Source organism: Theropithecus gelada, chromosome 10 (assembly GCF_003255815.1).
Source record: "Theropithecus gelada isolate Dixy chromosome 10, Tgel_1.0, whole genome shotgun sequence".
In the NCBI taxonomy this organism is placed as follows: Eukaryota; Metazoa; Chordata; class Mammalia; order Primates; family Cercopithecidae; genus Theropithecus; species Theropithecus gelada.
In genome coordinates, this window is record NC_037678.1 from 42,761,308 (window position 1) to 42,787,123 (window position 25,816).

At 46.9% G+C, this 25,816-nt stretch overlaps 1 protein-coding gene across 6 annotated transcripts in view; it reads right to left on the reverse strand.

Moving 5' to 3' along the window:
* PHACTR3 (phosphatase and actin regulator 3) overlaps positions 1–25,816 on the reverse strand; it is a 269,728-nt gene that overhangs the window by 748 nt on the left and 243,164 nt on the right. For all 6 annotated transcript variants that reach the window (XM_025400502.1, XM_025400501.1, XM_025400504.1 and 3 more), the window contains 4 exons: positions 10,270–10,325; positions 6,428–6,489; positions 5,362–5,502; positions 1,685–1,761 (listed from right to left, as the gene is read on the reverse strand). In XM_025400502.1, the coding sequence (XP_025256287.1) occupies positions 1,685–1,761; positions 5,362–5,502; positions 6,428–6,489; positions 10,270–10,325 (336 nt within the window). The remainder of the gene's footprint in view (positions 1–1,684; positions 1,762–5,361; positions 5,503–6,427; positions 6,490–10,269; positions 10,326–25,816) is intronic.

Here is a 25,816-nt window from a genome sequence, read left to right on the forward strand (position 1 = left end):
GAGCTACTCTAGTTAAAATAGGATAGAGTCTCAGAGGGCTCCCTACTCTAAGGCCCCTATTATATGCTAAATTCTTAGGACTACCTAGAACTTAGTTTTAAAACAGTGAGGTAAGCCCTTGAAGTACACAGAAAGGCCAGGGCTTTGCTAAATCAGTAGAAATAATGAATTTGTTAATAAATTATTGGAAATTATGGTAGAGTTATGACTTTTTATAGAGTATTATGTTCATAGTAATTTTAAAACACTTAAAATCTCATAACTAAAAATACTGTTCTGACTCTTAAATTCATATGAATTGTTAAAATGTGGTATAAAGATCTTAAAATTATTTCCTTATGTTCAAGTATTAGAGTCATTATTTTAGAAAGTTATCAACTTAGGACAATAAACATCTTTACTAAACATTTTACTGTATAATCAGAAAATGTACAAAATTGAGATTATGATATATAGAATATTGTAGTCATTCTGTTTAAGACAGAATGAGCATTAAATGTAATTGTTCATTATTTACTGGAACTGTCTTTCCTAAACATTCATATGACCTATTCCTCCCCAAAAGTATGTTAGTCATGGGAGGTAACCTTAAACAAACTATTTGCTTAATTTTCTCCTATTCATCCAACTTTCCCTTCCTCCTTGATACATTCACCCCAAAACCATGGGTTAAGATGGAATTCCATTTACTTAGTTTCTATTCTATAGCCATATTAATCTTACAGAGTAAATCTTTCAGATAACAATTGCAGTGGCCACTTTGTAACAAACAGAAAACTAAAACTATTATTTTAGTTTAAGGCAGTATCTACATGCAGGATTTCCTTTCTCTTTGTATGTGGGCCTTGAGCATGAGCATCTTCAGATAAAAGGAGAGAGAACAAAGCAACTGATTCAGTTGAAGGCTTGTTGCATCACAGTCATCTGCTTTAGAATTAGAGATATCTGAGGACTTCACATAATTACTACTGGTCATGGCCATAGAAAAGAAGTGGGGGAAAATGCTGAAAGAATATTCAGTTCAATAAGTAAAGAGAGTTAAATCTTTTCCCAACTTTGTCATCACCAAGAAGCCCAGTGTCATCCCTTGCATATGGTAGCATAGACAGAGAATATATTCGTCTTAATGGGAAAAGTCTTGATTATGGAAGAATCAGCCAATATATTCCCAATGGAACATAAACTCCATGAAGATGGGAGCCTCCTTTATCATATTCACTGTTGCATTTGCTGAGGAAACAAATACTCAGCTTTAGGAGAACACTGGCTGTGTTAAAGATGTGACTAATAATTTAAGATAGGAAAAAGTAAATGTGAGGGTGGGGAGTGACTAATTTCACAGCAATTTATAAGTGTAAATAGTTCTATAAATTGGAGGAATTCTGAATATTAGGGGGAATTAAATACACAGAAAAATTACTTTCATTGCCTTGAGGCTTATTTTTGTTAAATATGCATTAACTACTTAAATAAACCAATATTGTTACCATACATATCACCTTTCACCAAGTCCTAAAGGAAATAATGGGAGCAGGCAGTATTCTTAATTGAAGTACATTCTGTTTGTTCAATACAGTTCTCTGGAAAAATGCTGAATTTGTATAGCCGGATACATGGTTTGTGGTAGCGGGGTGGTGTGTGTTTCAAAAATAAGTACCATGAAATTCATACAAACAAATCTGACCTTGTCAAGTGCTTGCTTGATGCATGTACCTCCATTTCATTACTTTTGTACTCATTTAATTCTTTACGAATTGCTGCCTGAAATTTAAAAACAAGACATTGTTTTTCAGGATATTAAAAAATTGGGAAATTAGCATCATGTTTATAAATTAACCATTCCTAATACTTGTTGATTATGTAATACACAGAAAAAAATAAACAATTTTTGGTTCATCATTAAAACTGCCATACTCATTATTATAGTCCTACCAAGCTAGTATGTAGCTAATATTCTGGAAGTCTTTGTAAAACATTTATTGATACATAATATTTGTACGTATATACAGGGTACATGTGATATGTTATATGCATAGACTACGTGATGATCAAGTATTTGGGATGTCCATCACCTCAAGTATTTATCATTTCTATGTGTTGGGAACATTTCAAGTCCTCTCTTCTAGCTGTTTTGAAATATACACAACATTGTTGTTAACTATATTCACCCTACTCTGCTATAGAACATCAGAACTTACTCCTATCTAACTGTATGTTACTACCCATTAACCAACCTCTCTTTCTCTCCCCAAACCCTGCCACCCTTCCCAGGCTTTGGTGTCTATCATTCTACTGTCTACCTCCATTACATCAACTTTTTTGATCCCACATGAGTGAGAACATGCGATGTTTGTTTTTCTGTGCCTGGCTTATTTCATTTAACATAATAACATCCAGTTCCATACATGTTGTCAAAAATGACTGGATTTTCTTAAGGTGGAATATCCATTTTGTGTGTGTGCACTGTATTCACATATGCATATATACACGCATTACATTTTCCACTCTATTGATGAACACTTAGATAATCTTGGCTATTGTTAATGCTGCAGTGAACAGGGGAGTGCAGCTATCTCTTCAATGTACTGATTTGATTTCCTTTGGCTCTATACCTAGAAGTGGCATTTCTGGATCATATAGTAGTTTTTAAAAAATATTTTGAGGAGTCTCCATACTGTTTTCCATAATGGCTGCATTAATTTACATCCCTATCAACAGCATATAAAAGTTCACTTTTCTCCTAATCCTTTCCAGCATTTTTTTTTATTAACTATTCTATCTGGAATAAGATGATATCTCATTGTAGTTTTGATTTGCATTTCCCTGTTGATTAATGATGTTGAGCATTTTTTCATATACCTGTTGGCAATTTGTATGTCATCTTTTGAGAAATGTCTATTCATGTCCTTTGTCTACTTTCTAATGGGATTTTTTTTTTTACTGTTATTCGAGTTCCTTGTATATTCTGGATATTAGTCCCTTGTTGGATGAATAGTTTATAGATATTAATATTTTCTTATATTCCCTGTTGTCTCTTTACTCTGTTGATTTGTTGTGTAGAAGCTTTATAGTTTAATATAGTCTCATTTGTTTATTTTTGTTATCTGTGCTTTTGAGGTCTTAGCCATAAAATGTTTGCCTAGACCAATGTCGTGGACTGTTTGTTCTGTGTTTTCTTTTAGTGGTTTTATAGTTTTTGGGTCTTACATTTAAGTCTTTGTTCTTCAAGTTGATTTTTGTATATAGTAAGAAATAGGGGTGCAGTTTCATTCTTTTGCCATATGGATATCCAATTCTCCCAACACCATTTATTGAGGAGTGTCCTTTCCCCAGTTTATGTTCTTGGCACCTTTGTCAAAAATCAATTGGCTGTAAACATGTGAATTTTTTTCTGGGTTTTCTATTTTCCATTGGTCTATGTGTCTTTTATACCAATAACTGTGCTGGTAGTATAACCTTATACTATATTTTGAAGTTAGTGTGATGCCTCCAGCTTTGTTCTTTTTGTTAAGGATTACTTTGGCCATTCAGGTTTTTTTTGGGTTTCACATGAATTTTAGGATGGCTTTTACTATTGTTGTGAAAAATGACATTGGTATTTTAATAGCGATTGCATTGAGTCTGTAGATTGCTTTGGGCAGTATGGTCATTTTAGCAGTATTAGTCCTTTCTATCCACAAGCATGAGATGTCTTTCCATTTATGTGTGGCCTCTTCAATTTCTTTCATCATTGTTTTGTAGTTTTCCTTGTACAGATCTTTCACCTCCTTGGTTAAATTCATTTCCAGGTATTTTTGACACCTATTTTAAATAAGATTGCCTTCTTGATTTCTTTCTCAGCTAGTCCACTATTAGTTTATAGAAATGCTACTAATTTTTGTATCCTACAACTTCAGTGAATTTATCAGATCTAAGTTTTTTGGTGGTCTTTAGGTTTCTCTAGGTATAAGATCATATTGTCTGTAACGAGAGATAACTTGACTTCCTCTTTTCCAGTTTGGATGCCCTTTCTTTCTGTTGCTCGATTGCTCTGGCTAGGACTAGTATTATGTGAGTCTTCCATGAATTAATTTGCTGGACTGAAGTGGGAAGACAATCCTTCCCCCAACCCCACTCACTCCATACCTAAACGGACCAAGCACATGCTTAGGGCACTAATGAAACAGGAACACCAAGATAATGAGTAAACTGCAGCTTTCAGTGAACTTGGAATTTTATAATCAGAGATAATCTAGAAATAAGCCTTTCTAACTTCAGCATATATTAATATTTTGGCTTCCCCAGGCCCACTTGCATCATGTACTTCTTTCTCAGATAAACACTCGAGGGACCCAATGAGACTAAAACATCAAGCATAGCCTCTGGGGCAAGGAAAGTCTTTAAGAACTTTAGGGCTATATTATTCTCATACTCAAACACATCTGCAGACTACCAACGATACTTCTCCTTGTATCATTGTGATCCTCTGAGCACATCAATCACAAAGAACTAGGCAAGTTAGTCCAACATGTTCGCATTTCTCCAAGTTGATGCAATATCTATGTACATCCTCATACTCGGCATATGAAGAATGAAGAACAATTAGCAAATTTCTTTGCCTGAATGTGTAATTTTTCTCTTCCTAAAGACTTTAAGTCTTCGGAAAATTAATAGAAGCAAGAAGGTAACAAAAAGACTCTATAGACATTCGTGGGCTTAAATCTTGCCAGTCAAGTGTTTGATCACAGACAAGAACTTACCCTGTCTGTGCTCAGCAAATGTCAGGCAGAGACTCTATGACCTGCTTCCTCCTTCTCTAACCCTTCAGTTCAGACTCCTCAGGAGGTTCTCAGAGATACTTCAAACTGCACAAGTCCAGGGAGAGAATCTAGAACCTCTTCTATACTGTAGAGGCTTTCTTGAATTCCTCTTTATCCCCACTGTAGCTCTTCTTGTTTAAACTTGTCAGTTGATCTCTTATGGCAGCCTTGCCCACCTTTGATTTATCCCTTATACCAAGGTTTCTCAATTTCCACAGTCTTGACATTTGGGACTAGAAAATCCTTTGTTGTGGGACCTGTTATGTGCATTGTGAGATGCTTAGCAGCATCCCTGGCCTCTACCAGTAGCATCCCGAGTTGTGACAATCAAAAATGTCTCTAGACATTGCCAGATGTCCCTCGGGGCAAAACTGTCCCCTAGCTGAGAACCATTGCTCAATCTGACCCTGAATTGTCTTTGAGAAACCAATATTTACTGCAGGTATACCCTTAATTTAAATAGTTGAGGACTCCCATTGTCTATGAATAAACTCCCTGGCATGACATATTTTGCCCTTATTATAACATCCAACACCCCCCACCAGCACGGGCAGTTATGTACCTTATCTGCTGCTGACAGTCTCGTCCAGGGTTTGTCTGCCCTCCTGTCATAGTCCTGCGCTTTTGCTACTTCCACGTAATCACTGAATCGTATCAGAATTTTTCTGTCTCTTAATTCATCAACGGTGGGTCTCTGATTAAGCTAAAATCAAAGATCATCATAGTTAAGTATCACATGCCAAACTAGCTTTTTTGAAGCACTCTGAACAAACAGCACCTTTCTAAAAAAAAAAAAAATAAAACTGAAACTGTGATATATAACCTGAATACAAGCAATCTCTAATGTGAAGGGCTTAAATTATATACTGTACCCTTAAGTCACAATCTCCCTTCCTCCAAAATATTTTATCAGAAGGAGTCACACCCCCAGTAGTACATAGCACCAGCTCAAGGAATAGTTAGTGATTTAACTTAGAGTTGATGGCATCAATGGCTTCAGGTACAATTAGATAAGCTTTTTCAAAGTGCTAATAAAGTTATTATATGTCCAGCTTAAGAAGGATATTCTGTTAATTTCAAGAGAATTATTATGGAGCAGCACAACAAAGAAGGGGAATCCAGAACACTTGAATTTAGAAATGGTCAGGGCTTTAAAAGTAGATATAGAGTTGCTACCTGTATTGGCCCTAGTAAATGTTAACTATTTGAGTCACAGATAAGCTGTCTGCAACTGAGGAACTTCTAGACATATTGGAGGTGAACAAAAGCGATGAGTGCAAAATGTAACTAAAACACTGATACCCAGGTATGCTTTTCCTAGACACTGTAAATTAAGAAAATGCCAATCAACTTCTGGCTTCCACCTGAACATAAGTAAAAAATGTCATGTGCGTTGTGCACCTCTCCAAGTGCTACTGTGCTGGGGAAGGACTTCGTCCATAGGGAATGTCAGAGGGAGTTAATTCATTGTTGTTGAGCAAATATCCTGATTTAACTGATGCCATGTTGTCCAGGAAAACATTATTCATGATCACAGAGTGATACCTAGATTACTCATCCCACCTGCTACCGAAGCAGCTGTTCTCTAGACCACCTTTATTATTCAGGCAATAAAATGCTTATAGTACCTTTCTTGTCAATCTTTGCTTGATTTCTCTTCTTTCTTCCTGCTCTGTCTGATCATTCCTTTCTGTGAAAGATTAAAATAGGGAAAAAAATGACAAAGAGAAACAGGTTGAAACGTTCTTCCCTTTAGCAGGAAGGTGTACCCAAGATATCCGTATTTCTGGGAGCTGAAGGTAAAATATTAAAGAGATCTTTTTCCACATCACTCTTTGTGGGTTTTTTTTTTCCCCACTTTGTCAATCACTGTTCAGGAGATCATGGTCTCATCACAGAAATACTTGTACTAAGCGAAGCTTTGCTGTCATCCCAACCTGGTCTCCTCAGCCCTTCTGTGCATTAGAAACAACCACAGATATGGCTGCTGTTTAAGGAAGTAGACATCTCTGTGTCTGTCTTTCTCACTGATTTTCTTTCTCCCCAAATATCTTTATATTTACATCTAGCACTTAGATGCCACATTAAAAATATCTGTAGTAGACTAAATAAATGTGTATGTACATTTCAATATATATAGCACTGCCACTAGTTTTTTTTTTTCCTTAATAAGCATACAGACTTTTTAACCAACATAAAACATGGGACACCTTCTTCAGCTCCTGGGCAGCATATGCTTGCCTGAAATTTATATGTTCAGACTATATTTCAAATCTTAATATATCTATGAACCTAGCTGACTCTCCATTGCTGAAGCGTGAACACTGTTATATGACAGTGCCTTGTAAAGGAGCCCAAGTCCCTCAGCAAAATTAGCTTTGCTTGGTAAGTTGTGACTATTAACATTCAAGCTGTGCTCTCACCTATACTTGGAAGCTAAAAATAGACCAAAGTGCTGAGATATAGTACAAAATGTAAGCGTCCCCCTGGGATACAAGATAATGGCTGTCCTATTTCTGGTGTTCTGCGTTGCTAAATAAAGCCTTAGGTCCCTGACCTGAACATAGCTCCATTCCTAGGAAAGAGATTTCAACAATCAGCATTCCTAGAAACACTGCTAGGTTTTAGTAAGGGAAATCCTGCCACTTGCAGTTAACACAATTTCACATTATCTGCCTTTATTTAAAAGATGCATTTCAAATATTTATACCTTTGTGGGATTGGTTATATGAGAGTTTAATATATTGTGCTTTCCAGTAATTTTTTTAAGTGAGTCATCTTGGACTAGGGTGTTTTAGAAAAGGTAATTAAATCCTATTTGTGCTTAATTCTTTATACAAGTGAGAAACCAGAAGAAACCATACTTTTAAGGTATCATCAGAAAGCTGATACAATTAGAGAAACGTTGTGCAAGTGTCCAGATAAGGCCAGCCATGAGGGATTTACGTGACATAAAATTTTTCAGATTTCTTTAAAATAGGCCATGGGCAACTCCCATGTGAAAAGATTGAAACAAAGATCTTTGTTTTTTTTTTTTTAAATCTTGAAAAATGTCATTACTACGAAGGTCACTAGCAGGGTCTTCGGAGAATTGATCTTTGAAAGTTCCTGTCAGAGTGCTTCTTCCTGCCAGGCGCTCTGTTGGATACTTCCTCCAAGAAGTCCTCCCTGTTAGTCTAAGCCCACAGACCTCCCCTTCTCAGCTCCCCTTAGTGATACGTTTGTGGATCTCATTTCCAGACCCAGAAAATCCCGTGCATTATACAAAGCAAGGGACCCATAATCAGGACTGCTACACCCATATTTTCTGGAAATAGCTCCAGCAGCTTGGACAGTTATACATGAGTCTTCCATGAATGTCCAAAACGTATACTGCTTCTGATGCAGTAGTTAAGAAAATGGGCAGTGGAGTTAGGCAGACCTGGGGTTGAACTCTAGTGCTATCCTTGTTCCAATATTCATTTGTTAAAAAGTGCAGACCTCACAAATATGTTGCAGTGATTAAATGAGGGAATATATACCAAGTACTGAATACAGTCCATGGCACAGACTGGGCCTAATAAAGAATTACCATCAGCATAGAAAGGGGCCACTGCTCTCCTGCTTTTCTATCCATGTTATAGTGTTACATGGGCAGAGTTTTGAGTGCTCCTCAGATATAATTGTAATTAGTCATGAGTTCCCCCCTTGAAGCAAACACAAAAGTAATATTCTAAGGATTGATTACAAGAAGAAAATGCAATATAGTATAAGTGCTTGAAGTCCTGTGTATCAAGAGCCTATGAGTATGATGTTAGGCTATATGTAGTTACCCTATTCTCATCTCCACAGAACAAAAGAAAAACCAAACACCCACCACAAACCTAGCAGTAAAAGTCTCAGGTCCTCCCACTCAAGACACCAGAGAGGGCTTCCAAGCTAAGGACAAACCTACATCCACTAATGAAGGCGCAGTGTTTATGGCGGGATTGCCATGGCCACCACAGAGGAAACTCATTTTCCCTTCTGTGCACTGAAGGTCAGTGCAGTCAGTTTCAGTTATGCACTTGTTAGCTCCCTGTCACCAAAGACAGTTCTATTTCTAAGGCTCTGATATTTATTTCCAAAGAATAACACAATTAGAAGCACTTGCTGGTGGGAAGACCTAGGAAGGAAGAGGCTGCTACTGAAAGAAGACATGGTTCCTGGGTTAAAAGTCTGGGCTGTAGTACTCTTCCTGTTCCAAGGCTACTTGGAATGTGGTGCTTCCTGTGTCTTGAACTTGCCTAGTTCAAGTCTGGACTGCTACTTTTAGTAGCATCTGCAACTTACAAGCTTTAAAAATAAGTGACTTAATTTTTAAAACTTCAAATATTTGGCAACTGAAACAGCTTGACTTTTCTGTCTGCCTACTTAATTAAGCATGTTATCAATGAAAAGCTTTTCTTTAAATCCTCGGAGATGGTATAGTTAACACAGAACCGTAGTCACTATATATTAAGTTTAAAAAGTCAAATGAAGAAGTCTTTATCTGAGGGTTATTTTCAACAATCTATAAAGAAGGGGATTGTTTTAGGCAGTTAATGAAGGCATTGAGGCAAAGAAAGGAGAGAGGAATCAATTCAAGTTCAGTACCCAGACCAACAAGGGGCTCTGTGGTATTTTCTGACAGAAAGTCAGCTTGGTACCATCATAACTTCGTAAAAAGAAAACAAACTCAGAGAAAGTCTGCAGTATTCATCACATAAAGAGAAAAAAAAGTCCTGTAAAAATCCAAGCCATTAGAAGATACTTTCTGTAGAAAATGTTTTAAAAACTGAAAATGACTAAAGAACTATTTGAGAAACACTTTTTCAAGAGGTTTGGCCACCCCTAAATCACTAACTTTATGGAATATTTAATGGAATATAGTGCCCTAGAGCATGGAGGTTACTCATGAACACCTGTGCTCAGCATATCCTATAACTGTCCACCTAACAGGAAATGCAAGGGGGCGCAAGGCTGGGAGCGACAGAGGGTCCTGGAACCTCAAAGTCCTCAGCCACATGAAAGCTTCCCATGGCTTCACTGTTTCCCTGAGCTGACTGCTTTATTCCTCCCAAGTATAACAGGCAAGGGGCGTGTCCTTCTCTAGTGAGATTTATGATGCAGTTCATGCTTTGTGATTTCTGTAGCCAAGAAGAACCCCGACCCAAACTGCCAGGAAGACCTGCTTAAAACCTAACGTGCTTAGACATATGGAACTAACCCTGAAAATAAAAACATCTTTATGCTAAGAGGAGAGGAGTTTTTTTAAATTAAAAAAAAAGAATGTTTCTAGATATATCAGCTTTCCTTTGGGGCTTGCTTTCAGAATTCCTCAGCAGCTCAGGTTTACTGAGCATAGAGCATTCCGCTTGCAGAGAAGGGCTGGGTTATGGGAACTCAGAATTTGTGCAACAGCCTCACCACACGTGAAGGAAAACCTCTAGAGGAATCACCAGCTACTCACGTTTCAAGATATTTCTTCTCTCCAGCTCTTCCACGGCAGGTCTTTGGCTCAGCCGTCTGCGGAAAAACACTAGAATTACATTTTGCACCATAGTGGCTGCCTGCAAATTCCACCTGGGGTCTGCAAGGATGAGAGGTGGCTGGCACACCCCTATAGATCGCCTCCCAAAATGGGGAGGAGACAAAGTGAACCTTTGGTTGTTGCCTCTTGCTGGCAAAATCAAGTCAGACTTCCAAGTGAGAGTGAAAGCTGCCCCGTCACAGAGCTAATACTAGGGTAGTCCTTGTTCCAACTCCGCATGTGCAGGTCTTCATTCTTCTGATCTGTCGCCCAAATCTTGCCTGGTCTGGACTGTTCACCAGAGCAGTGTATTTAAGCATCGAGGAGATCTGTTCAGGAAATTCTTTTTCCTGCCCATTGGCTTAGGGAGGGGTGGGTAGCACCACCTGTTTTCAGGCTTCTAGATCCAGAGATGCTGGGAGATCCATGCTTCCCAGCACTGCCTCCGTTGTCAGCAGAGGAGACACCAGCCGTGGGAGCACTGATCTCTCCTTCCGGCTTTCTGCCTGCTGAACGGCTGAGTAGAGCCGCCTGTGCCCAGCCCAGCACAGGGGGAGTGTCTAAAGACGTCTAAGGGGCCTCCCGCCTCTTGTCAGCAAGCATAAAGCTCAGCTCGAGCGCTGAATAAAAACTGGGAATCTCTTCCAGCCAGCACAGCTAACAGAGCTGAGCCCACCCACACGCATTCCCCTCCCACCATCAGCGCAGACGGAGTGTGCGATATGAAGACAAATTATTATTTCTTTTTCAAGTGGTCTCTCATTGAAGAAGTTGGAGGATGCAGCCAACAACAGTCACCACCAAAAAACATAAAGGGCTTGTCAGGAGAAGGAGGCATCATTATCCGAAATTAATGCCAAGCTCTGATTATTTTTGTGACTACAATAATATTGTACTTGGGCCAGAGCCAGAAACCTTCCCACTTCCAGATCCTCTAACCACAGCAGGGAGACAACAGGGCCCAGTATTTGAACACCCAGAATTTAGGGCCATAATATTTTGCCCCGGCGAGGATGTAGGCTCCATTTAAAAATTATTTATCTCCTATTTATAATCCTTGTCCCAGCAGAAAGCCTAGGACGTTGCAGGACTCAACCACTCCTCCCTCCCCACTAGAACACAACCCTTTGTGGTTCTGCTCCCCCAGGGGCTTTGTCTTCTGGCTCTGTGGGTGGTTGCTTCCACATCATATCTCAATGTTCGGTGAGACTTGAACCTCCCCTCTGACAATTCCTGGCTGGAATCCTCCCCAGTCCCAAACAATGCATGCAAAGCCTAGCTCACTAAGTGTTGCTTCTGCAGTCCGGTCAAAACACCCCAAAGGCCATTCATTCAAGCACTCAGGAAATGACTGTGAAATATTTGCTCTGTGCCAGGCACTGTTCCAAGCCCCCAGAGCACAGTGCTGAATATGGGAAGACTCCCCTGCCCTTGGGAAGCTCATAGTCTACAGCAGGCTTATCTAACCCGTGGCCTGCAGGCTGCATGCAGCTCAGGACAGCTTTGAAGGAGGCCCAATACAAATTCATAAACTTTCTAAAAACATACATTATGGGGTTTTTTTGCAATTATTTTTAGCTCATCACCTATCATTAGTGTATTTTATATGTGGCCCAGGGAAGCTGAAAGATTGGACACCCCTGGTCTAGAGGTAAAGGCAGACAAATGAACAAAATCATCTCAGAGAGTGGTCAATGCCATGGAGGAAATGGGGGATATGGTGGGTGAGTGGTTGGGCAGGGGCAGATACATTCAGAATATGGCAGAGATACATTTTGCTGAGACCCAAATGAAGAGAAGAAGCCAGTGTGGGAAGACCACAGCTCTCTCCACAGCGTCTCTTAACTGTTCACACACGGGGCTTAACCATTGAGGGAGTGAGGACGGGGGCGGGGTGGGGGGGTAATCAAGACAGGCTTCATGGAAGAGGAAGCTTCTGAGAGAGTTATACCGAATCCACTTGGTACAGCACTGTCTGCAAGGGTCTTGAAGAAGGAATTAGGTTAAGGAAGAGAAATCATCGGGAAATTGGAGTTGTCTGTGGTCTCCCCTTAGAGCTGGGCACCCAGCGTTAGCTCGCTTCTCAACGTATCTGAGTCTCTGTAAACAGGGAATGGCAAGAGAACCTGACAGCCACTTTGTCTGGATAAAGATGGGGCAGGCCACCGTAGGAAAAGCAGAAACAAGCCAGATCCCCTGGCCCCAGTGCTGCCCACAGAAGGGCTCGGAAGCATGAAGGAGATGGGATGCAGGGCGAAGGCACACAGGCACTTTTAGAGCAAATAGAAATGAAAAATCCCTGAAGCCCAGCAAGAGTGGGTGCACCATGTCTTTTACCCATGAAAAGGTACTTCCTTTGCAGAGCTCCTCTGGCTAAGAGGGAGAGGCTGTGTGTAGGAATGGGATTCTGGGAAGTAAAACGTGGAGTCCTAATAAGTAAGCAACAATGAGGAAGGGGTCCTAGTTGGGGGAGAATAATTGTTCTGAGAGCCGGCTAATCACAGACAACCCACTGGCATGACATCCTCTTTCCAAATATCTTGTTCCACTCGAGGCCTCAGCAGCACGACCTTATCTGCACATAAGGCCCTCTGGCACAACCCTATAAAACTTCCTTCCAGCCCCTGCCTCTTTGCAGGCAGCCCCTTCTCTGCTGTGCTGCCCATTGCACCCTTGCAACGGATCTTCATACTTTCTCTAATAAATTTGCCTTTCTTTACCTACAACTGCCTTGATAAACTCTTTCACTGTCCGCAATGCTGGCCCCAGCCATTTGTATTTTATGTGTGGCTCAAGACAATTCTTGAGCCAGCTGCCCAGCCAGGAACACCCATGGGGACACCTGAGGAGTGAGGCTGTGCATTTCCTCAAATCTGAGAAGTACTCCGAATGCCCCTGGAGGCTGGTGTCCACTGGCATGGCCCCCAAACAAGGCTTTTCCCCTCTTTGTTGGAACCTTATCTTTCTCATCTAAAATGAAAATTAGTACCAGACCCTCTCAATGAGAATTAAATGAGATAATCCACAAAAATGTTTGTGACGATGCATGCTTGGGATATAGTAATTTCTCAAGAAAACCCAACCTGTGACTTGCCAGCTGGTCGTGGACCATGTTCCCAGAAAGGCATTTCATCCAATTGATACATCTCAGGAAAGCGTTGGACATCAAACCAGCAAAAACTGCGCAATTGGTCCCAAGGTGCAGAGGCAGTCTGGTGGTCCAGTCGCTCACTGTAGGGCTTCATCTAGCTGCCAAGCTTCTCTCTGAATGTCACCAGGGCACCCCTGAATGGTCTAGAATATGCAGTCCTCTGGATGGACACAGCCCCGGAGGCACAGGGTTGTCAACAGAGCAAAAGGGTGCTCAGGCCAGGACCTCACTGGCTTGTCACCAACCCGCCTCTCTACCCATAGAGTGCCAGGACCCCACAGCTGGAAGGGTGGATGCAGAGCCCCAGACAGCACTGTGGGCCCCAAGACCCTCCCTGTGGTTACCAGCAGAGGGGATTGAGGTGAGCAAGAAGACCCCTGATTGCCAGGTGAGGGTGCTGAGCAGGGTCTTAGGGTGGTGCTGCCAACCCAACAAGGCCAGGCCACTGTTGAGACGAGGCTGTAACCTGGACATGAATGTCTTCCCAGAAGGTGATACTTTAGTTGGGATCCAGAGGATGATTGGGGATCGCTAGGTGAGGAGAGGACATGTGCAAAGGTCCTGAGGTGGGGTCGTTTAGATTGCATGGAGGTGTGTGTGCACCGAGTCTGAGCAGGGGCAGGATGCACACAGCCTGGCACCCCTGGAGAGGGAGTCTGGATTCACTCCTGGAACCCCAGAGCAGCACTGAAGGATTTAAAGCAGACCTGGGTGAGACGGGGTATGAGTGTGCCAGGACTAGATTTGCATTTGGAAACACTTCCAGATTTCTGTCCAACAAAGACAGAGACGAACCCACTAGCAAGAGATACGGACCTGCCCAGACCCCCACCAGATACCAAGGACAAAGTGTGCTGCAGGCCTGTGAGGGGCCCCTGAAATGCTCAAGACTTGGGGAAGAAGTTGGCCATATGGCAAAAACACCCCACACTACAAATTAATACTTGTTACCCTAAGTATATATAAAAGATACCCTTTTGTCCACCTGCTACCTGAAGCTATGCTAACTCTTCATGCAGAGTCGGGGCTTCCAAAAGGAAAAATGGCGACGAGCCTGATGCCAACGACAGACAATTACTTTGCCAACATTACAGGCGAGACCCTTGAGGCTGAGAGAGAGAAGAATGTGATCAGCAGCTACTACGGCTGGAATCAGAACCCACAGCAAGCTCCAGATGCGAGGAGGACCGAGGCAGGGAGGAACCCCAGCAGCACCAGCTGGCAGGAACCAGCCAGCAGGGACACAGCTGGGATGAGGCCCAGGAAGCATTCTCCCAGCACAGAGAGTCGGGTTCAGGCAGAAGCATGCATCACAGGTCACCACCCCTGCCCCACAGCATGCTGGCCCCTACCTGACACACAGTCACCACTCAGGCCAGGGTGGCCCAGGATATTTTCTGGGCAGAACCATGGCCAGGAGAAGGGCAGTCAGGTTGAATGAGTCATGAAGCTCTGCGAGAGCAGACCCCTAGAGCCAGTGCGGGCAAGGGGAGCCGCCTGTGTCGAGGAGCAAAGGAATGGGCGCCGGTTCCTCCCCCTCACTACATAAGCCTGCTTGGACCTGCCTGGGGCAGGGATGCCGCCAGAGCTTCCTGGGCTCTGAGCTTCAGGATCAAGGTGCTCTCCGAGGAGCCACAAGAGACGTGGCCGGAGCACAGCTGCGCTTTGGCAGCTGCAGAAGGCCTTGTGGAGGGGTGGGGCAGGGCAGGTGGGAGTGCAGAACCCCTGTGGGATTCCCCAACCCTCCCCACCCTCTGCAGCCACTCGAGACTCCTGATTCAGAAATGGGGTGACGTCCTGATGCTGCCTGGAGCTGGGGAAGCCACAGTCTATTTCTGACTCTCCCCACTGAGAAAGCCTGAGTGTGGCAGTTAATTAAAGCGTCGCGTGGGTGTGGGAGCGACACTAAGAAAAGAAACTCCAGAGACAGAGCAGCATCTGCCGGTCTCCCCACCTGGTCCCTGCTTGTGCACACACAAGAGGTGGGGATGACAGGGAGTCTGGAAGGACCAGGCTGGGCTGGGAAACCAGGCAGAGGCTGAGCAGGCCCTGGAATGCAGACAGGAGTTAAAGGTATCGAGTGCGCCACACCCTGGCAAACAGTGTCTGTATGTTCAAGTGTGGATGTGAGTCATTTATGGGGGCCCTGGGAGCCAAGCGGGCACCAGCCAAACAGGTGACCCCACAGGCACTTTCTGGTTCCGAGTGTCTCTCACAAGACAGATCTGCGGCAGTCACCTATGACACACCTGGTCCTGTGCTGTGAGTACTAGAGGAGACAGAGCAGGGGACAAACGATGGGGACGAAGAGGCCTAGAGGTGGAGCCGATGAGACCGTCGACAGTCTAGACAGTCAGAATACATGGAGGGGCTCCGGGAGTCATGATGCAGCTGTGCCACCCACATTTCCAGGTCTGTGGAGGCTGTCAACTGTCTATTCCACAGTCAGCAGTGGGGCCCCAGCAGTGGCACAGAGCTAGGATTCCAGTTCCCGCTCTGACCCCTGCCAGCTGGGTGATGGGGTCACGCCCTCCCTTACTTGAGCCTCTGATTCCCCAGGTGAACACCTGCCAACCAAACCCACAGGGATGCTGGGAGAGTCGAGAACACTAAATACAGGAGGAGGTTGGCACATAAATAGGTGGCATTATCATTACTACTATAGCACTGATATTATTCACCTGGCATGCTGAGCCCAGGTCTCTTCCAGCTTCAGCCAGCAGAACTGCAGGCTCCATCCTGCCCAGAGCCTCCTTGCAGGCCTGGATCCCCAGGAAACACTCCTCCTTCAGACACTCACAGCCTCCTCCATCAGACAGATGCTCACACCCTCTTCCATCATCTACTTGTTCACACCTCCATCAGATGCTCACATCTTCCTCCATCAGATGCTCACACATTCCTCCATCAGACACTCACAGCCTCTTTATCACTGACGCCCTCTCCATCAGACGTTCACACCATCTCCATCAGACACACCCTCCTCCATCAAACACTCACACCTTCTTTCATCATCTACTCACACTGTCCACTCACCGTCTTCCATCACACACGCATACCCTCTTCCATCAGACATGCACATGCTTCTATGTCTGTCATAGCCTCTTTCATCAGATGCCCCCTCTTCCCCCATCGGACGCTGTCTCAGTGCCAAGCTTGCACCAGTTTCTGAATCGTCCTCTGCACGCACTGCTCAGCTGACTGCCTTCCTGCACGATGAGCATAGCAGCAGGGGCTGCAGGTAATTTCAGGAAGTGGAAGGACACAGGGTCAGGAGAAGTATAGTTCCAGCTCCCCAAGCTTTGCCTCCCTGATGAAGCTCCAGCCAGCCAGACTGCCCCACTAAATACACATCCCCCAAGTCTTGATCTCACCCCAGCACAGATGTCACAGAAGAGGTTTGAATCAACATCTAAAGTCACCTCAGTGTGGAGCAGAAATTGAGAAGCAATTCCTTCCATACAAGGCAGAATGCCTTCCTAGAGAGAACAGACAGCACTACACCCACAGGGGACGCCTGCGCTATTTTGGGAGGCTCCTTTCTGGGAATGCCAATCCTGCCCCACAGCCGCCTTGAGTCACTGAGAAAAGCTGGCAGCCCCCGCCTGGAGATGGGATTCCCCAGTGAGGCAGTGTCTCCACACACCATTCACACGATGCATTGATGCATCGTCAGACATGTGATGGCGAATGGGGCAGATATCTCCTCTCCTTGCCCCCAGGTGCTCACCATCAGGGTGCATGGATGACAGGCATGTTGATCATATGTCTCAGAGCATCAGAGCAACGTGGGTGTGTCTGGAGAGAAGTTCAGGAAGAGAAGAGGACTCTCCAGGCCATAAGATGAGGCCTGGATGATGAAAGACACAGCCCAGAGAAAGACCCGGGATGGGTGTCCAGGCAGAGGGGATGGAGTGTGTCCACACTAGAAACAGCAAGCAGGGATGCTCTGCCCACTGAGAGCTCAGCTGGGAGGTGGTGGCTGCTGGTCCACAAGCCCAGGGCAAGCCCCATTCCAGTACCCAGCAGTCCTGACTTCCAGGATGCCAGGGAGGATGTGACCCCAGGCACTTTGAGTCCAAAGCCAACCTTTTCACACCCTGTTCCCCACCTCCTCACACCTGCTCAGTGCCCAGCATCCTGGGCTCAGAGGCTGGCTCCAGCCACCACCCAGGTACTCACCAGACCCCTGGGAGATCTGGCTCCTCTTACTCCCCATGTCCAGCACCCCAGGGAGCTCCAAGTCTGCTGAGTTCTGCTTGCATCCATCCATCCGTCTGTCCATCCATCTGCCTCTCTCCATCCCCTATGCCGCTTCCCTGATCCAGGCCACAAGCCTCGGCCCTGGATGATGGAGACTTCCACAGTGTCCACCTCCCTGCCCACAGCAGCATAACTCTTAACTCCCACTCCCACGATGAGCTCAAGCCTGGGTTCCCACCATCCTCAGGACAACCTCCAAGGCCTTCAGCAAGCCTTTCAGTCCACATGACCCCTCCAGCAGTGCTTCCTACTCCCACCCCTCCCAAAACTCTGTGCCCGGTGATGGCCCCACGCCGAGCTGTGTTTACCGATAGGTGGCTGTTCACACTGTCCCTGTCCGGCAAGGATGTCCTTCTCCTCACACAGAGGTCCCCAGCCCCACTGGACCCCACACACACCCCCATTATAACAGTTGTTCTGTCTTGTCCCTTTTCCTCCAAATCCCTCATACGCATAACCAAAAAACAACATAATACCCTATCGGCAATATAAAGGAGGAAAAAGGAAATTAAGTTTTAATCAAATAACGCATATTCCAATAGGTAAGCACCAGGCATGGCTGGATTAGGTAACACAACGCACACTGCCAATGCTGCCCCTACAGAAAAATCACCATCACAGTGCCAGCCACAAATGCAGACAGACCCACAGCTGCCACACTGGTCACTCCATGCCCTGAGAGACACTGGCGGAGGAATGCTTCTTGATGAAGTTCTGGACAAAGCAAAGTTCCCTCCCCCCTCTATGGGAGAGGGTTCTGGCATTTGCATTCCAGGAGACGTCACCTGTAATACAACTCCACCAAAATACCTCCTGTGTGTGTCCACAGTGCACTTAGGCTGAGGCTCAGGTCATCATAAACGGGCTTCGGACTCTCACGAGTGTCCCAGGGACATTCAGAAGTCAAGTGGAATGGGGGGCCAGTCTTCATTGCTAAGGAAGTGCCCCATGGCTGCAGAACACTGCCTCCCGGGACCATCCTGAAAATACAGCAGGAGCCCCAGTTGCTGTGACAATCCACAGAGCTGCCCCGAGTTTCTAAAAGGCCACAGAGAATGGCTGGCCTGCCTCCTATGTCCTGAGGGCACAGGAAGCAGGGCAACTTCAACTCCAGGAAGCCCCGCCAAGCTTGGTGCGGTGGGGGGCTTCTGATGCCAGGAAGGTGTCCCATGCCTCTTAATGCCCACAGTGGCATGCCTTCAGGCCAAAGGCTCCTGCCTACTCTGTCCTCCCAACCCCACCCTGCAGGAGAAATATGTCCCCTGGAGCATGGGCTCCCTCCCAGGGCAGCACAGGAAAGAACTCCAGGTATGTGGAGTTGGCCCCCCAGACTCTCCAGTGTCTCTTGTCCTCCACCTCCTGGGTGCAGCCAGTCCCCTCTCTGCACCTCCATGTTCTCACCTGCTGAGACTGAAAGGAGAGAGCCATATGTGAGGGGGCTAGCCAGGCCGCCGTGCCCTGGGCTCTGCAAGCTGCACACTGCACTGTCTCCATCACTGTTGCCATTTCTGTTTTGTCAGCCTGGCTCTGTGACCCACCCTAAGCCAAAAAGGGACTCTAGACTGCCCCGCCCAGGGATGAGTTAGCGACCCTGGGCTATAGATGAGTCCCTCACCCTCTGCACCAGGAACAGCCCCGTTGGAGCTGGGGAGGGGTCTCGCCCAGGAACAGCCCCGTTGGAGCTGGGGAGGGGTCTCGCCGTCAATCAGCCGCCTGGAGCCCGGTATTCTAAGGCCTCAGGTGAGGCACAAAGTTCACTTCCATCCCCGCCCATGAAGGCCAGCTGGTCACCAGCACCAGTCTCTCTGAATGGTTCCCTGGCTGCCCCGAGAGGCTTCCCCAACTCCACCGTGGACATGCCCCTTCCACCTCCTCTTCCAGGTGCTAAAGACAGCAACACGGACACCAAGGGATACCCAAGTCACCTTCCATTTGGGGACTCTCAGAGGTGCTGAGGAATCACCTGGTGCCTGAGAACTATGGGAGGGAGGGAAGAAGAAAAGGGAGGGGAGCGGGGAGAAGGAAGGATTTGAATCCTGCGGAGGAAAACCAGGCCCTTGACTTTCAGGACCAAACTCGCATCTACCCGTAGAGAGGCACCTTCTGTTCTCACAGTCAAGGTAACGCAGAGAACGTCATTCACAGTGACACCCAGCCCTGCCAATGCTATCTTTGAAAGGAGGAAAGTGGAGTGAGGAAGAAAGGCCAAGAACATGTGTGCAAAGAAGAGGGAGAGAGGCAGCCTGCAGGGAAGGATGTGAGAGAGGGAAGCAGAGGGAAGCAGAGGCAGCAGGCATAAGAGGCAGGGCCAGGACGGTGTGTGCAGAGCGGGCATAAAAGACAGGGCAAGGACGGAGTGTGTGGGAGAGCGGGTGTGAGAGGCAGAGTGAGGACAGTGTGTGTAGAGAGCACAGGTGTGAGAGGCGGGGCCAGCAGGGTGTGTGCAGAAGAGCAGGTGTGAGAGGCAGGGTCAGGAGGGTGTGTGGAGAGAGCACAGGTGTGAGAGGCGGGGCCAGCAGGGTGTGTGCAGAAGAGCAGGTGTGAGAGAGGCAGGGCCAGGAGGGTGTGTGGAGAGAGTGCAGGTGTGAGAGGCAGGGTGAGGACAATGTGTGCAGTGTAATACCAGGTGTAAGGCTGGGGCAGGGGCTTGCACTGGAAGGAATGTGCCCCACGTCCCACTGGGCCCCACCACCCTGCCTGACCTCCTCGGGTCCCAGCCAAGGGTAAGCCAAGTCCAGGTTGAGTCAGTAAGGAAGAACCAAGACACTGGCCCCACACTGGCCCGGGCCAGGGACACTCAGCGAAGATGTGTGTTCATCCACCAGGACCCAGAGGCCCCAGCCCATGGCAGGGAATTCCTGGAGGGAGACAACCTGCTGAAGAGCAGAGCTCCAGCCTCCCCGAAGCCGCTGAGCACCCCTCCCCCACCCCGCTCCTCTCCCTCCTCCCCATACCTTGTCCTCCTTTGGTCCAGCCCTTGCCCAGTGGGGCTGCTACAACACAGTCCCCTAAACTCAGTGTCTTATAAACAACAAAAATCCATTTCTCCCAGTTCTGGAATCTGGGAAGTCCAAGGTCAAGGTGCCAGCAGATTCGGCCTCTGGGGAGGACCCACTTTCCCAGAGACAGTATCTTCTCCCTGTGTCCTCACACGGTGGAGGGAGCAATGCAGCCCTCAGGGTTCCCTTTTATGAGGGCGCTGATCTCGCTCAAGAGCACTGCCCGCTTGTGACCTAATCACCTCCCAAAGGCCCCATCTACAACCACCATCATACTGGGGGTGACACATGAATTTGGGGAGGACACAAACATTCAGACCACGGCACATGCCAAGCTGATTCCCACCCAGTGCCTCTGCCTGGGCCCTTCCCTCTGCTAAGAAGGTTGTTACCCAGATCTCCCCATGGTTCAGCTTAAACCTCTTCTTCTAGAAAGCCGACCCCCACTCCTCCAGCTGAAGTAACTGCCTCCTTTCTGCACAGTTTGCTCCCCAGTGCATTTGTGTATTTTGTGGCCTTCATGGCCAGAATTGATTATTTATGTTTTGAGTACCTTAATGGTAAGAACTGCATCAGTAGTACCCAATGCTGTGTACTCAGGGCTCTGGAACCAAGCCTGGCCCATGATAAGTGATCAATGAACCAGTGACTGAATGAATGAATGGAGTGACTGAATGAATGAATGAATGAGTGAATGAATGAATAAACGAGTGACTGGATGAATGAGTGAATGAATGAATGAACAAACAAGTGACTGACTGACTGAATGAATGAATGAATGAGTGGATACATGAATGGGACATCAAGGCAAGGCCACGTTTACATTGAGAAACTTTAGCCCAAAGGCTGGTTTTGACAGCAACAAGGCAACCTTGGGCAAGCCCCCGTCCAAGCCTGTGAAAGACATACCACAGTCTCACGCTTGCACAGCTGCCACCAGAGTGCAAAAGGCAGTATGTGTGCTAACCCAGGACAAGCCACCACGCTGGCCAGTTAGGGACTCAGGACCCCTCCAAGGGCAGAGACTTTGTCTACCTGGTCACTGCTGAATCCCCAGCCCCTGCACAGCCTCTCAAGCTGGCACAGCAAAATGAGCAGAGAAGCCACTGGCGATGCAGGGATCCCACTGCAGGGTGCATGGTTCTGGGCTTGTGGGACACAGCTCAGCCTTACTGGTGGAACTGGGCTTCAGTTGTGGGGCAAGTCCAAAGCTCATCGTTATTCACAGATCTCCACGGAAATAACAACCACATGGAGTGTGTGGTTGTGCCAAACAGCACGCCACTGTGCCACCTCCAGATCAGCAGAGGGCAGAAAGCTGGAACATCCACAATGGTGACAGGAGTGTAGACAGAGTCCCTCCCGCACTACTGGTGGGGCTGTCAGTCAGGGGCATTCCCTGGTCATCAGTGCTCAGGTCAAAAATGACAGATGCATATATTCTCTAACCTGCCAGGTCTAGTTCCAAGATTTCTGGCGTGTGTGAACATCCTTCCACATGGGCCTCTTACAGACACACGTATGAGGATGTTCATGATAGCCAACCACAGGGCAGAGCCTCAATGCCCATTAGAGCCTAAAGGACCTGTGTTCATCCCCGCGGTGGAATTCAATGCCATTACAGAAAGGAACCGGGTGCTGCTCCATTAGCCCTTATGTGGAAGGCTCTCCCGGCCAGACTCTGGGGAAGATAAAATGGAATAAACGTGAGTATAGAAACTGCAAAACCACATCATCAAGAGTCTAAGCTTTGAACTTGCCCTTTGCTTGAATACTGGCTTCTCTACAAATCACCTGCGGAGTGAGGCTGTGAGTGAGAGACTGAGTACACTCTTAGATCTGTTCACGAGCTTCTCGCCAACCTTGAATCTATGAGGGTCAATTTGATGTGTCAACCTGAAGGGTGCGACGGGTGGGGTCACAGTCCCCAGTTACTCAACCAAACACTCATCTAGGTGCTGCTGTGACGGTGTCTGGTAGATGTGATCAAGGGCCACCATCAGCTGACTTTAAGGCAAGGAGAGTGTCCTGGCTGAACTGGGTAGACCTGATCTGATCAGCGGAAAGGCCTTAGAGACAGGCTGAGGCTTCTTGAAGCAGAAATCCTTCCTGTGGACAGTGGCCCCAGTCATGCTGGGAGTCCCGTCCTGACTTCGTGGCCTCCCTACAGATTTCAGACCTGCCTGGCCACACCAGCTGAGCTGTGCATGGATCAGGAACTGGTAGCTTTTGTTCCCAAACCTATTGGCACCAGGTGTACTTGTTTCTGTAATCAGGTAATTTAATTAAGCTTTTAATGCACATTGATTGAATGATCTCACACGGATGTAAAATGAAAATGTAACTTCTATGAAAACTGAGCTTTGGAGTCGGTAGAGGCAAGTTGCTAAAAATACCGCTGTGCAGTTTGCGTGGGAGAGAGGAGTGAGATCTGGGGAGGCGGGGTCTTACAACTCTGGAAGGATTCTGCACTCAGATTGCTTCCAAGTGTCTTTAAATACTCACTCCTCTCCAAAGAAACTGACAGTGGAACTTGTAGGAGACGCATCCAGCCTTTGTTTAGAGCAAAAATAACTTAAGTTGGTAGATTCTTCCTCAAAGAAATGTCCTTGGATTCTGCCTCAAAGTGATGGCCAAGCAAGTGACATCTGTATGATTTACTTTAAAATAGTGTTTAAAGCATGAACAAATCATGCTTATGATCTCTTCTTTCCAACGGCTTTTTGAGTAGTCACCTGAGGCTGAGCACTGAGGACAGGTCTTTACTCCACCTCCCTCCAGAGACTGATGCCGAGTGAAGGACCTACCACAGGTGCCAGCTGAGGCCCGAGCTGGGCACAGCACATGGGGGGTAATATCTGCAGATTACTGTTCTGGGCGTTAGGACTCCTACAAAGACCCACTTCTGAATGGTCACACATGGTCTCATGGACAGTGGCTGACTCCGGACAGATGGATGAGGTGGGAGTGAGAAGTACCGTTTTATTTTTTACCATGTATATAAGTCCCTTCTTCAAATTTTGAAAATGGAAAGAATACGTAATGCTCCATACTGCCTGCTCCCAGGGCTAAGATCCTTTCGGGTCCATTCCACAGGCACCAGTGGAGCATCTGCCAGGTACCAGGGCCGCCTTGCCCTCCAGCTCCTTCTGCTTTCCTCCTTGGATGCTGAGCATTGCCTGTCTCTGATCTTTCGCTCAGGCAGGGCCCCTGCCAGCCCTTCCCCTCCCCATCTCCATCTCTGGGCTTCCAGGGTCACTCCCATGCGCTCCTTCCTGTGGCTTCCCAGGGTCACCGTCCCAGCCCACCCCTCTCCAGGGTTCACCTGCCCTGGTGGCTGTTCCACTGGGCATGTCCTGTGGCTCCCATCCCTCCCTCCTAGTGAGGCTGGGAGCTGGAGGCAGGGCCTTGCCCAGCACGGGGCCTGAGGCACACGGTAGGTGCCCATCAGGCTGACTGAACCAGCCGAGTCAGAGAAACCAAATCCACCTGAAAGTGTCCTCGATTTAAGAAAAGACAGGTGCACCTCATTTGCAGACCACATCATTTCTACAGGACTCAGACCTTCCTCAGCAATGGCACTGACATGCACCAGCGCCCACCAGCCCAGGAGGGGACTCTGGGAGCCAACTGCGTGGAACATGGTCACTCTGCCCTGCAGCCCTTCCCCTGTCCAGTCACAGCCACGTATTCCACATGTACCACACACATGTTCACTTGACCTCCCCTCCCCTATGCTTGCTGGTGGAACGGAAGCTTCAGAAGGCAGCTCCCCGCATCTGCTTTGTTCGTTCCCCCCATCCTAGGCCCAGTGCAGAGAGTGGCACATGGAGGCTGTTCAGGAAACATCTGCTGCGGAACTAAAACGTCGGAGAGAGGATGGGATCGCTGTAGGGGGGATGGGATCGCCGTGGAGGGGATGGGATCGCCGTGGGGGGGGTGGGATCGCCGTGGAGGGGGTGGGATCGCCGTGGAGGGGGTGGGATCACCGTGGAGGGGATGGGATTGCTGGGGACGGGGTAGTGTGTTTTTCCACATCACTCTCGAGGCCCCTCAGGGTTCCCCTTTCCCTCCTCCTCCTCAACTTCCTGCCAGCAGCTCCCTCCCTGGCCCAGCATGGGAGGGTCAGGAATGGGGCATTTGTAAATTCCCGGGCGCCACTCTCCAAGCCCACAGGGCTCCACGTGCACTCCTCAAACCAGGCAGCTCCAGACATCATTTAGAAATCATTGCTACCTAACAGACAGAATACTTTCCATTCACTCATCCATCTCTTCATTTGTTGCTTTTCTTCCTTTAACATAACAAAATTAACTTGGACACCTAAAGCAGCAGAAGCCGCGAGTTTCCTACCCCATCTCCCTTCTCCCCTTCTTAGGCCTCAGTGCGGGTCCTATTCAGAGCAGTCTCTTTTCCAGCTGACCACGGCCACATGAGGAGGGGCCAACCAAGGAGCAGTAGGTAGATGTGGAGGAGTTTCTGGGAGGAGCCCTCTGGAAGAGCTGACTCAGCTGAGATGCATTCCCCTTTGGGATTTGAATGTGATGTCTAGTGCCTTTGCAGCCACCCTGGACCATGGAGGATCCACACCAGCATGAGGGTAAATAGCAGGAAGATAAGAGGAGTCTGAATCCTTGTTGATTTTGGAACAACCATGCCAGTCCTGACTGCCTGGCAACCATCCCAGAGAGTGGGGTGGCTCTAACATGGTATCTGGAGTCAGCCCGCCTGGGTCACATCTCAGCTCCACTAGCTCACCAGCTGTGTGACTTTGAGCATCTTAACTAATCTCTGTGGGCCTCCATTTCCTTAGCTGCTAAGAACATCCAATAATAGCATTTACATCTTATGTTGAAATGAATGCAGCCAAACACCACCCCTCATACATAACATGGGTTTCATACATGTTAATGAGCTATGGTTGTGCTGTTATTACTATGACTTCTACTCACACACGCTAAGCCCCGATCCTGGGTGAAGCAGGGCTGTGTGCTATTTAGTCCCCACAGGCATCTGAGCAGGCAGACATCACACACCCATTTCAAGGCTCGGACACATCAAGTGACTTCCCTGG